Source organism: Podarcis filfolensis (genome assembly GCF_964270895.1).
Source record: "Podarcis filfolensis genome assembly, chromosome: 4".
Lineage (NCBI taxonomy): Eukaryota > Metazoa > Chordata > Lepidosauria > Squamata > Lacertidae > Podarcis > Podarcis filfolensis.
Window position 1 is genome coordinate 100565340 of NC_139607.1, and position 13010 is coordinate 100578349.

The window sequence follows — 13010 nt, forward strand, 5'->3', positions numbered from 1 at the left end:
TTGAGAGTCCCATGGACAGCAAGAAGATCAAACGCATCCATTCTGAAGGAAATCAGCCCTGAGTGGTCACTGGAAGGACAGATCGTGAAGCTGAGGCTCCAAGACTTTGGCCACCTCATGAGAAGAGAAGACTCCCTGGAAAAGACCCTGATGTTGGGAAAGATGGAGGCCACAAGGAGAAGGGGACGACAGACGACGAGATGGTGGGACAGTGTTCTCGAAGCTACCAGCATGAGTTTGACCAAACTGCGGGAGGCAGTGGAAGACAGGAGTGCCTGGCTTGCTCTGGTCCAGGGGGTCACGAAGAGGCGGACACGACTAAACGACTAAACAACAGCAAAATATATGCTGTAAGCCACCCAGAGTGGCTGGAGAAAACCAGCCAGTTGGGTGAGGTATAATAAAATAATAATAATATCACCACCACCACCACTGTGGTCTGCTTCATGGTGTGTGTTATAAGAAAAAAAACCTACTCCTTTCCCCTTGGGCACCCAAGGGCTTGTATAGACAGTGGCATAGCTTCATGCTCCGGCACTGGGGGGTGGAGAGCAAGCAGGGGCGGGCCTGGCGGGCATTATGGGGGCGTGGCACGCTGCCCACAGAGGCGTGGCTCACGTCTTGGGGCGTGGCGCTCCGCCTGCAGGGCGGGGTGCCCAGCGCGGGTGGGGGGAGCAGCCGCAATGGCACCCTACCGGGGACGGTGCGCTCCCCCCCCCACTCCTCTTCCTCCGCCAGTGCGTATAGAGTAAGCTTATCAGATTTTTTTTCAAATGATCCGGGAACACTTTCTCTTTTTTTTTTTTTGGAAAGAGAAAAAAAAGTTATTAAAAATAAATAAATAAGAAGTAATATCTTCTCTTCTGTGGTCTCCTCTGTCGCGTGGCCTTCCTCTGGGCCCCAGCCTGCTCTCTTGGGGCGCTAGCCGCCGTGGAGTAGGCTCGGGTCAGGCCTGGGATCGGCCATGTGTCTTTGCCCTCCTGGTGCTCTCCTACCTCTCGTCTTCAGCGGCGACGCGGCACGGTCAGGGCTCCCCTCTTTTTTCTCTTTCCTCTTTCTCTTCCTTCTCCTCTCCTCCTTCTCCCTGCATCGGCTCCAGGGTTTTCCTGGCCCCGGAGTCAGCCGGGTGGCCAAGCGCTCTTGCTCCTGGCTCAATTTAGGTTGGGGGGGTCAGCAGTTCCCCCAATTGACATGCTGGGTGTCCCTGGTTCCCCATTCGGCAGTGGCGGTGGCAGCGGCAGTCTCAGCAGCCCAGAGCCAGCCTGGTAGCACTGTTGGCTCTGGCTGGTTTCAGGAGCTGCTTGATGCCGTGGCACCCACCATTTTGCCTCGCTGGAAGTCCTCATATGATGTGTCTTGTGCCGTTGACCAATCACGCAGCATTCATTCCCTACTAATCAATCTACAACACTTAAAATATAAATCCGGGGACATCAAATGAAATCCGGGGACATTCCGGGGACGGATTTTGTCCGTGGACAGATTTGTAAATCCGGGGACTGTCCCTGGGAGACAGGGATGTCTGGTAACCATAGTATAGAGTCCTTATGTAGGTTCTCTATCGGTAGGAGAAAATACCAGAGGCCAACCAGAGAATATTGAGAAGGAAAGCAGCTAGTAAGCCTGATCTTTATTGATCTGTTGCAATAGGGTTGCCACTCACCACACGCAGGAGGGAGGAGAGAACCCTGAACATTGTTATGCAAGCCTTATATACACTTTTGAAATTGCCTCCCCTGTAGCTCAAGACCACGCCCCCAAAACATCATACATACAGCACAGAAAGAGGTGGTCCACAGCAGAAATTTGAGTGTATTGCTTCTTTGCTGTCTGCCAGGATACCTGATAATGCCTTATTTGACTGCCTTTTCTGGGTAGCCTGGCCGTTCCTTTGAGTTGGTAAATACTTAGTTCCTGAATCTCTTACACATATCGATAGTGTGCTCACTAGCCAGACTGTATTTACAGGGAGGTCTAAGCTCCTACAGTCCAAAGACAATTGGAAAACCTTTCCCATTTCCTTTCTCCTTGCAGAGAAATATTTGAGGTCAATTTGGGAGAGTCAAATTGGCTTCAGGATTGTTCTCCTGTACTATTTCAGACACATGGTTCATATACTTCATGTATGTGTTTGCTTTGTACATTTTTTTTTATATATATAAGACCTTAGAATTCCTATAACAGTGTGTGCTAAATCTTTTTGATTAAAATAAAATTGTAAAAAAATAATAACGTGAAAGTTAATTTCCTAAATATGTCAGTGGTTTTCTGGAAAGCTTAAATACTGAAGCACCAATATAACGGCCACCACCAAGGAGGCTGTGTCTGTCCTGCAACCCTTCTTCTCTGCAGAGGCTTTTGTCCCGTCCTGGAAATGTCTCAGGCTGGGAGGAAAGCAAGTGGGCATGAGAAAGGAATACAGGAAGTTAAGTCATGAGAGGGTGGAAGAATTGGGTCTCTAGTATCACCTGCATGGCCCTTTTACTTTTAAAAGGGATTCCTCCACACCTTTCTACTATGCTTGTGGCAGTTCTGTGGTTGAGCATGCAAGATTGATGCCACTGTATTTATTTATTATTTTATTTTATTTATCGGCTTTCCTAGATTGTTCTCTGGATCTATGAGCCTCTCTTTTAGAAGAGATTTTGCTAGAAGCTGCAAATCACTGACTTCATTCTCAGATGGCCATAAGGCCCAAGTGATTTGCTTCCGCTGAGCTTCCATGCAATTATGATCTTATTATTCATAGCATTATTTATATCTTGCTGCAATAACCAACTCTCCACTCTGCATCATTTTCTTTTGAAAGGTATGGACCATATGATGTTAAACAGGCAAGCTATTGCTTATTTAGGAAAAAAATAAAATTACTATTCCCACTAATAATAATAACTCTTTTCAGGGATTGTGACTGAAATGACTCAAATTTGCATTTTGTGGTTATGTTGAATTTTAATTTTAACCCTGTTGCATTGTTTTTGCTTTCTCCCTTCTTCTTTCTTTCTCTCTTGCTTCTATGCTATTGAAATGCATGTCCTTTCTTAAATAATTAAAAGTTTTTTTAAAAGTAGAAAATACACAGTGTACATTAAAAGCAAAACTGCAAGGATAAACAGATTTTTTTATCAGGACAAACAAATCAGATGGTAGATAAGTTCCAAACACTGTTATAGCAGCCTGCTGTTTAATTCCTCACAGACAACTTTATAGCCAGTGTTCCCAATCTGAATTGTCATTGAGAGTAACAGGATCAGTTAGTCACTGATAACTTATGTCTGGGGCGTTTATGCGTCATTCCCAAGCACTGCCTGCAGTGCCTGAACAGATTCCATCTTCAGCCCATGAAGGAAAAAAATCTGACGATAAGGAACTTCTTCACAGCGCTTTTCACTTCCTTATTCCTGAGGGTATGAATGAGACGACTGACCAAAGGGGTTGAAATAGCAAAAACTGCATTGCTCATGACATGGACATCAAAGGGCATATTGGCTTTGTAGGAGAGGTACGCCATGGCAATGGAGGTGTAGTAAATACTAACCGTAATCAGGTGGGAGGAGCAGGCTGAAAAAGCCTTACTGCGTCCTTCTCTGGAGTTGAGGCGCATGACAGAGATAATTATGTGAGTGTAGGAAATGGAGAGAAGTAAAACGGGACGCGGGTGGCACTGTGGGTTAAACCACTGGCTAGGGCTTGCTGATTGGAAGGTCAGCAGTGGGTGAGCTCCCGTTCGGTCCCAGCTCCTGCCAACTAAGCAGTTTGAAAGCACACAGTGCAAGTAGATAAATAGGTACCGCTCCGGCGGGAAGGTAAAAGGCGTTTCCGTGTGCTTCACATGATCCGGAAAAACTGTCTGTGGAAGCAGACAAACGCCGGCTCCCTCGGCCTGTGAAGCGAGATGAGCACCGCAATCCCAAAGTTGTTCGCGACTGGACTTAATTGTCAGGGGCCCCTTTACCTTTACCTAAAAGGGAGACAATCATGGCAATAGTAAATTCTAAAAAATTCTAAAATTAAGTGTAGGAATTTGGACAAGCTGCTTGGACAACAGCCAAGTGGTCACAAAAGCAATGATAAACTTTGGGCGTTCCACTAAAGTCCAGCTGGGATCGGGACCAACAACGCAGAGAACCAGGCACTTGCTGCCAACCAGATATTCACCCTCTTTGTCATTCGGACTGTGGAATGCAAAGGATTGCGGATGGCTTCATAGTGGTCATACGACATGACAGCTCAGAGGAACATTTCAGTCACCACTAGCCCATGGAAGCAATAAATCTGCAGGAAACACCCCTGGGCATAGATATGCTTAGAACTGACCAAAAACATTTCCAACGTTTTGGGAATAGTTGTGGTGGTGAGCAGAATGTCTAAGAAGAGAGATTAGCTAGGGAGAAATACATGGGCTTGTGGAGTTTTGCATCCTGACCACTGCCAGGATGATGGAGAAGGTACTGGCAAGGATTAAGAGGTAAAATACCAAGAAGAAGAAGAAGAAAGAGAGGGGTCTGATGGTCTTGAAAATTAGGAAAACCAACAATGAAGAAGTACTGAACCAAACTACCAGTAAAGATGCAGTTCTCCATTGTTTGAATGCACAAGGTGTCTAGAAAAGAGACCATAGAGGTATAATGTCAGCTGCATCACCAAAGAACATAGGGCTGTATTTAATAATAATAATGAATTTCATTAATTTCTGTGGGTCTCTACTATGACTACCTTTGTATACAACCTTCAGGATGGAGGTTTCTTAAAGTCTTATTCTATAATGTTGACACTATATTTACTTATTTATAGGCTTATTCATAAAGCATCTCCATGATCTAATGACACTTGCATCTCACACCAGGTCCTTAGTGCCACTTAGTGTTAAGTCCTGGGTCACCTCCCCCCTGTTTGGTTCTAGGACCTCACAACTCAGATTTCCCCACATCATTGTGGTTAATGTTCAACTCAATGGATGACTTCTTCTCAGTACCAGCCAGTTCCTCTTGAGTCTCAACCTTTGTAACTAGGGGAGACAAGTCAGTATTCAGTCCTAGCGTCCATCACAAACCCATCCCTAGATAATGATCCATTCACCCAGAACTGTGAGCCTCCTGCCTACCCAAATCTTCCAGTCTGACATATGGACATTATAATACAGACCTACCCTTCTAGGAATATGTTTTGTGAAAAATACAAGAAGAAGATAATGTTTATCAAAATATATATTCTGTACCATGAAAAATAAATTTAAAAACATTATTTAAAAACAACAACAATAAGAAGAAGATAAGGTGCACGAAGAACTTATAGATGCTAAGCAATTATGGTAGATGCTGTCAAGCTCTACCAATATGTTGTATCGTACAGTAATTGCATTTTCATCCTGGCAGAGAAATGCTACTCATGCAAACGCAACTGAAATAGTGATGGCAGAATCTAAAACAGGGATCAGCAAACTTTTTCAGCAGGGGGCTGGTCCACTGTCCCTCAGACCTTGTGGGGGGCTGGACTATATTTTTTTTTGGGGGGGGGAATGAACGAATTCCTATGCCCCACAAATAACTCAGAGATGCATTTTAAATACGTTTGGCCCTCAGCTGGAACTCCCATTCTGGCTTTATCACACTTTTCCCCATTTCTCCGTAGTGCTGCTACTGTGTACTGAACCTTCCTGCTGTTTGCATATGTTTGCAGAGATGTTTTGATTCATTTTCAGGCCCGCGGAGCTATACAGCCAACAGAGGCAGCCTGCATATATTGTGCCGCTACCAGCTTTCCTTGTTTCATAGCTGTTTTTTTTATCGCTCTCTCTCTCTCTCTCTTTTTATGTGTGGTGATTTTCTCTCTCTTTTATGGCCTCAGCTAAGCTTCCTAAGCCCCACTGCCTGTTCTTTATTTTCTGAATCTTATTTTTCGATCTTTCGCCTTTAACCTTTTTTCTATTCTTTCATCATCATCAACATCATAATTCTTTCTTTCCCCTTCTCTATTCCGCCCCCCCGCTCCCTTTTTTGTGTTTCTATTGTATCTATAGCAAAGTCTTGATTTGGTTCAAAAAGTGGGGGGGGGGGGGGAGAGATATTAACGCTTTGTATTTTTCTTTGTCAATGGGCTACTTTTAAAATGAGGCTGCATTTTAAATTGATTTTTTTTCTTTTCCTATTATGTTTTTACTGTAATTTTGCTGGTGTTAGCCACTCTGAGCCCAGCTCTGGCTGGAGAGGGCAGGGTATAAATAAAATTTATTATTATTATTATTAGAATTTATTTTGGAAAATAAAGAACACATTGCAAATATAACAATGAATAAACCGACACTGAATGAATAAACACACACACACACACACGCACTGGCCCACTGTGGCCTTCTCTGGCCCAGGCTCTGAGGCTCCGCCCCTTTCCCACATCTGGCCCCTCCCACAAGGAAACAATGGCCTGGCCTTCCTCTTGCTGACATGGCCGTCGCCCGCGGCAACCGGGCCGCAGCCGAGGGAGGTGAGGCAGCGCACCAGGCCGCAGCCTGAAGCAGGGGGCTGGCGAGACCCATTCCCGCCCCTCTTGCTCCCCTTCCTCTTCCCCCTCCGAGCCAGGATTTGTTCAGCAAAACAAAACAAAGCAAAAAGAGAGAAAACGAGCCAGGAAAAGACCCTTGCGGTTGGTTTCCACCCTTCATGCGCGCCTGTGGCTTGGACCCCCCTCACGGCCGCCCTTCTGGAGGGGGGCAGAGCAGCTCCCCCCTGCAATATTGCCCCCTTGTCCTCAAGCAGCTTGAGGATCTGCATCGGAAAGGGGCCTTTTGTTGACAAAGGACGCTTCTGACCTCGCAGACCGAGCACCTCTGTGCATGTGCAGAGTTCCTGCCCGTCCAAGGAAGGCGGGGTGGCATGCATGCTTCTCTTGCTCTGGAAAGGCACGTCGGGCAAAGCGCCACCTGCCACGTGCCTTTTCCCTTGCGAGGAAATGCTCCTTGGAGGGGCGCCACGGGGCGGCACGTCCCGGATTTCGCCCCCAGCCCGCCTGCCTAGGGTGATGGTCAAGCTCCCTGGGAATAGCATGGGACATGTCAGGACGAAAGAGGAAGGCATAGGCACCACTTAGGTCCATTGGGCCCACCTGACAAAACATACCGTCTTTTTCCGTGTATCACACGCCCCCATGTATAAGACGCCCCTTGTTTTTGGAGACTCCACATTGAGAAAATGGGGGGAGACTGTATCCGTCTATAAGACGACCCACAATTCTGAACATAATTTTTAAAATAATAATAATAATATAATAATAATTTATTATTTATACCCCGCCCATCTGGCTGGGTTTCCCCAGCCACTCTGGGCGGCTTCCAACAAAACACTAAAATACAATAATCTATTAAACATTAAAAGCTTCCCTAAACAGGGATGCCTGTTTAGGGAACAAATAAAAAAACCTAGTCTTATACACGGAAAAGCACGGTATGTGCGGTCTCTGCACACGCACCTTGCAAAACGGCGGCGACATTGTGTTGTTTTAACTGTTTCCACTGATAATTTAATTGCTTTATTCATTTATTGTAAACTACTTTGGTGGTTGCTGTTTCCTTACAATCAGGTGCATGTAAATAGATAATTAATACATTGTAAAGGTTAGAACATGGAGAAAATCAGAGAACCCAGCCCCACAGAATCTCTGGAATGGAATACAATGCCCATTTGAGGGAAAAGTCTTGAGTAATTATTATTGTGTTGTTGTGCAAATCACATTCATTTAGGTGGTGACTGCGAAAGAGAAAATTCCCATTTTCGGGTCACCACTCTTTAATATTTCATAGGGTGTGGTACGCTGAATAGACCTTCCCGCCACAGATAATTTAAGTGGTCATATAGGTCTATAGAAGAGTAGGCCTTTATTAGTAGCTTGTATATACAATGGAAGTTTGTGTCTTTTCAAAAGCACTTAGATAGCTGAAACAGCAGCAGTTTATCAAAGGAAACGTAAGAAGTCCACTTAAAAAAAATTGAAAATAATGTAATGAAGGTAGGCCAAAACTCCTAAAATTTCAAATTTCCAACATCTATAGTTCTAGAGCACAATCCACTAAAATATATGAGAAAATTAATTTTCCACTAATGCCCCTTTACTATGGAATTCCCTTTCTCCTGCCCTGTGGGAAACAGCAGCCATCAGTTTCCCCAGATGTTTCATAAAAACATGCCTTTTTGCCCAGGCTTTCCCTGACCCATAATATTAATTTGTTTTTATATGCTTCATACTGCTATTTACTGGTTTAATGTTATATTTTTGTGTTAATTATATTCTTTACTGTTTTATGCTGTATGCCACTTGGAGATTTTTAATTGGAGATTTTACACTGTAGAAATGCTTTGAAATACCAGTAAATCTCATTAACAGGAACACTGTGATCTCTAAAAATATTTTCTTTTTGTTTTCTTCTTTTCAGGGCCGTTCTGTCCCTTTTCCTCATCTCAGGACAAGAAAATATGTTGAATGATCAAGGTAGAACCCATGTCTGAAATTGGTACCGGCTGTTAGTGGAGAGCACTTTGCCTTTCCACCTCCACCCCCCCCCCATTGATTCAACCCACCCTTTTCCAGAATCCTTTCACCTGTGGACTGGAGTAATTCAGTTGAGTTGGTGTGCCAAGGAAGGACTTATGCCTTTGACGTTTGGAGTCAAAAAAGTTGCTCGAGGACACTTGCCACAAGCACATGCCTCATCATCCAAGTGTAGACATAAGTAGTGGCGACACCTGAGGAGGAAGCAGCTACTGGTAGGTGCAAACCTTCATTGAGTTATGAATGCTGGGGAGGCTTTCCTATGTGTCCACCTTCAGCCAAAGTGAGTAAGGGTCTGTTGAGAAAGGAGGGCAGGGTTGCCTGGCCTCTCAGGGGGTGCAGCCTTTGAGACAAGGGCAAGTGCACATTGAGATGGTGGCAGGTATGGATCCAGGTTGGAGAACCTGTGACACTCTCTGGAGTCTGGAGTGTCTGGAGGTGGTTGGAGGATGGGTGGCGGCTAACAAATTGAGGTTGAATCCTGACAAGACAGAAGTACTGTTTTGGGGGGGACAGGAGGCGGGCAGGTGTGGAGGACTTCCTGGTCCTGAATGGGGTAAGTGTGCCCCTGAAGGACCAGGTGTGCAGCCTGGGAGTCATTTTGGATTCACCGCTGTCCATGGAGGCACAGGTCAATTCTGTGTCCAGAGCAGCTGTCTACCAGCTCCATCTGGTCCATAGGCTGAGACCCTTCCTGCCCGCAGACTCTCTTGCCAGAGTGGTGCATGCTCTAGGTATCTCTCGCTTGGACTACTGCAATGCGCTCTATGTGGGGCTACCTTTGAAGGTGACCCGGAAACTACAACTAATCCAGAATGCGGCAGCTAGACTGGTGACTGGGAGCAGCTGCCGAGACCACATAACACTGGTCTTGAAAGACCTACACTGGCTCCCAGTATGTTTCCAAGCACAATTCAAAGTGTTGGTGCTGACCTTGAAAGCCCTAAACGGCCTTGGTCCAGTATACCTGAAGGAGCGTCTCCGCCCACATCGTTTTGCCCGGACACTGAGGTCCAGTGCCGAGGGCCTTCTTCACTGTGAGAAGCCAAGTTACAAGGAACCAGGCAGAGGGCCTTCTGGGTAGTGGCACCCGCCCTGAGGAACGCCCTCCCATCAGATGTCAAAGAGAAGAACAACTACCAGACTTTTAGAAGACATCTGAAGGCAGCCCTGTTTAGGGAAGCTTTTAATGTTTAATAGACTATTGTATTTTAATATTTTGTTGGAAGCCGCCCAGAGTGGCTGTAGAAACCCAGCCAGATGGGCGGGTTATGTATGTATGTATGTATGTATGTATGTATAAATAAATAAATAAAAATTAGATCAGGGGTCAGCAAACTTTTTCAGCAGGGGGCCGGTCCACTGTCCCTCAGACCTTGTTGGGGGGGCGGACTATATTTTTTGGGGGGGAGGGAATGATGCAAGAGCACCATGAGCCCCGGTGGCTGCTTACCTGTGTCTTGCGAGTGGCAGGGGCTGGGGGGGGGGCGGTAGAGGGGCGATGAGTGGCGCACAAAAGGGCTGTGGAGAGGGGCTGCTTAAAATGGTGGCCGCTTGAGCTCTGATGCTGCGAGCACCAACAAAGCCCAGCCTCCTTCCTCCTCTAGGCAGGGTGGGGAGAAGCCGGGAGGGAGGAGGTGCCGCCGCCATGTGAGAGAGAGGGTAAGAAGGCGCGTGCTGGCGATCCATGCGGTGATTGTCCACAGGTCGGATCCAGAAGGCAATTGGGCCTGATCCAGCCCACGGGCCGTAGTTTGCCAACCCATGCTCTAGATGTTGCTTCACTCCAACTCCCATCAGCTCCAGCCTACATGGCCAGTGGTCAGGGATGATGGGAGTTGTAGTCCAACATTGTTGAGAGCCAGGGATTCCCCATCTCTGGTGTAGATCCCCAAACGGCTAGTGTTCTGCCTCAGTTTGAGCAAGATAGTACTACTGTAGTGGAGGAGCTTCTGTGACATTGTGAGCTGGGGAAAAAATTGAAAGCCCATTTTGTGCCTAAATGTCTGGTGTATAATGCTCTAGGAGATGTACTGTTGGATGTGTGCTGGACCACAATGTATGGGTGGCCAGTAAAATTTAATTTCCCCTGATATGATGGTGACCTATAAAGCAGAGTTATTCTGAACAGATGAAGCCATGATTTAAGTGCAAGCTTAATGAGAATAATGAGATATTAGACTGGATTAGGAGGTGGTCAGCTTCTCCTGCTGTGCAGTAAACAAAAATCACTTGAGTTAAGTGAGATGTACACCCAAGTAAGCATGTATAGGATTGCAGTCTGAAGGACTTTCTTTTATATAAGCATACACAAACACATACAATGTTTTCATATTTACAAGTTAACTTTCTTATTCATTTCATTTGTGAATCATTTACCATGAAACATCCTGAAGTGCTTAATAAGAAAAAGCATTTTCCCATCCTGGGATCTGAAAACTCCAGTTAAAAGGCTTGTTGAACAATTACCTTAACTAATTCGAATTTACTCCATATAATATATCTACCATTGTCATTTTCCCAGTCTTCATTTTTCAGCAGTGAGAAAACTCTTACTTCTAAATTAAGGGCAATACCCAATGTTATACACACCTCTTTACCCTGGCATTTGCTACCTGAGATGTATATTTTCAGGACCCATTGTTAGTTTTTAAACGGTTTTTAACATTGCATTTTAAATTGTTGTGACCACCTCTTGGACCTCACGGTGAAGGTCTACTGGTAAATAAATAAATATATAATCAGAGTAGACAAGTGAAATTTAATGTTGACTAAAGTGCACTGAATTCAGTGGGTCTCAGTTCTGAGTATGACTTAGCTGGCTATCATCCTAAATCAGGAGTGGGAAACAATTGACCATCCAGATGTTGCTGCACTCCAACTCCCATCAGCCCCAACCAGCATGTCTAATGGTCAGAGATGATGTGAGTTTTAGTCCAACAACATCGGCAAGGCCAAATGTTCCCTACCCAGCCTTGAATATTTGCTTTATATAATCAGCATGGTTCTTTGCCATACTCTCTTAAATGTACAAATTCTGTAAGTCTGGATATCATAGCAACATACCATTTTGCTTAAATCACTCATTTTCAGTGAGCGTGATCGGTATTTTTGCTGCTATTATTAATTTCCCAATTCAAATAGAATGTTCTAATTGTATTTCAGTTTTCAGATACCCTAAGCCATGTATAATGAGTTTGGTGTTATGGAGCAGCAAACCATATTTGCTATATTTTTTATAATTTCTTTTCAATAACTTCTGACAACCTATTTATGTTCCACCATATCTCCAACACCTACTGCTTACATTAGGATAAATATTTGCTAACTGCTGTGGAGTTAAACGATATATATTATCCTTCAAATCCCATTGATTTCAGTGGGAGTGCTAAGCACCTGGTTAAATTTCCCTCAGTAAGAGCTGGCAACAGTTAATTTTAAATGGATCATACTCATTGTATCTTGGTCTCATATGCTATGGACTATTAAATATATTAAATATATTATAGTGATCTACTGTATATAAAAATGGAGCAACACGGATCATGGACACAGCTCAGCAAGCATTAGGCATGCCTAAGCAGTACAAAGTACTAGAATGAGACTTAGCTACTGCTAATTTCTGTTGGAATGTGATATATCGGCTTGCCATTTTAAGGCATGGTCCAGCAGAGGGACCCAAGAACTGTCAATGACTGAGCTCAGAACAAGTTTGTTATAGAAAGTGCTAGTGAAAGGCTGTTTGTTTCACACTTTAGTTAGCCCTGGGCAAGGAGGGACTCACTGAATTAAAGGGCCAGATGGTTAAATGCACCATTCTGTTGGACATGCAGGTACTTACAAATGCAAATAGCATCAGCAGGAAAAGGGGGCTGATTATGACTGGGATCAGGGTGAGGTGGAGGGGAAATCTAACACTTTCCTCCTTGCTGTTTGCATTGGGAGGAACATCCTCATTTGTACCAATAGGCTACCCCCCCCCGCTAACCCCCCTCCGCACCAATACCAGCTTCCATACCCTCCAACGTTTATCCGATAAAAATAGGGACCCCCTAAGGAAAAGTGGGACATTTGGGGATCAAATCAGAAACTGGGACAGTTTCTGTAAATCCAGGACTGTCCCTAGAAAATTGGGACACTTAGAGGGTCTGGAATCCCCATGAGCCTAGAGGCTTGGAATTCATGCTGCAAGAAGTTTAGGATCAGTTGTTGTAAGAGACCAGCATGCTCTTCTGAGATCTGGGAGAGCCTCAAGGAGTGTGGGCTACCTTTACACGCTGAGTAACTTACAAGGGAACTGCCTGGGAAACGCAGGGTGTGTTGGTCTCAGAGTTCCTGGGTTTTAGGAAGTTTGGGGGTGTGTGCTAGGGCAAAGAGAGCCCTGCTTCCCCCAGCAATTTGTGTAGGGTGGACTGAGGAGTGCTGAATGCACTGGGGGAGAAAACTTGTGAAATGCCATGTCTCTCCTGACT

General features: G+C 45.0%; 1 protein-coding gene and 1 pseudogene across 8 annotated transcripts in view; one reads left to right on the forward strand and one right to left on the reverse strand.

The window, feature by feature from the left end:
- Positions 1–3989: 3989 nt before the first annotated feature.
- LOC310761835 (olfactory receptor 2AT4-like) lies at positions 3990–7040 on the reverse strand (annotated as a pseudogene). The gene is made up of 2 exons: positions 6806–7040; positions 3990–4603 (listed from the first exon to the last, which is right to left on the reverse strand). The product of its transcript is annotated as an olfactory receptor 2AT4-like (transcript).
- SLCO2B1 (solute carrier organic anion transporter family member 2B1) overlaps positions 6417–13010 on the forward strand; it is a 76870-nt gene continuing 70276 nt past the window's right edge. For 2 of the 7 annotated variants that reach the window (XM_083609864.1, XM_083609865.1), the window contains exons 1-2: positions 6417–6639; positions 8423–8753. Coding sequence is in view for 3 of the 7 variants with exons in the window: in XM_083609863.1 (XP_083465989.1) it covers positions 11403–11462 (60 nt within the window). In the remaining 4 variants the exon portion in view is untranslated. Of the gene's footprint in view, positions 6640–8422; positions 8754–11377; positions 11463–13010 lie in introns of all 7 variants that reach the window. The other 5 variants (XM_083609863.1, XM_083609866.1, XM_083609868.1 and 2 more) reach the window with 5 other exon arrangements.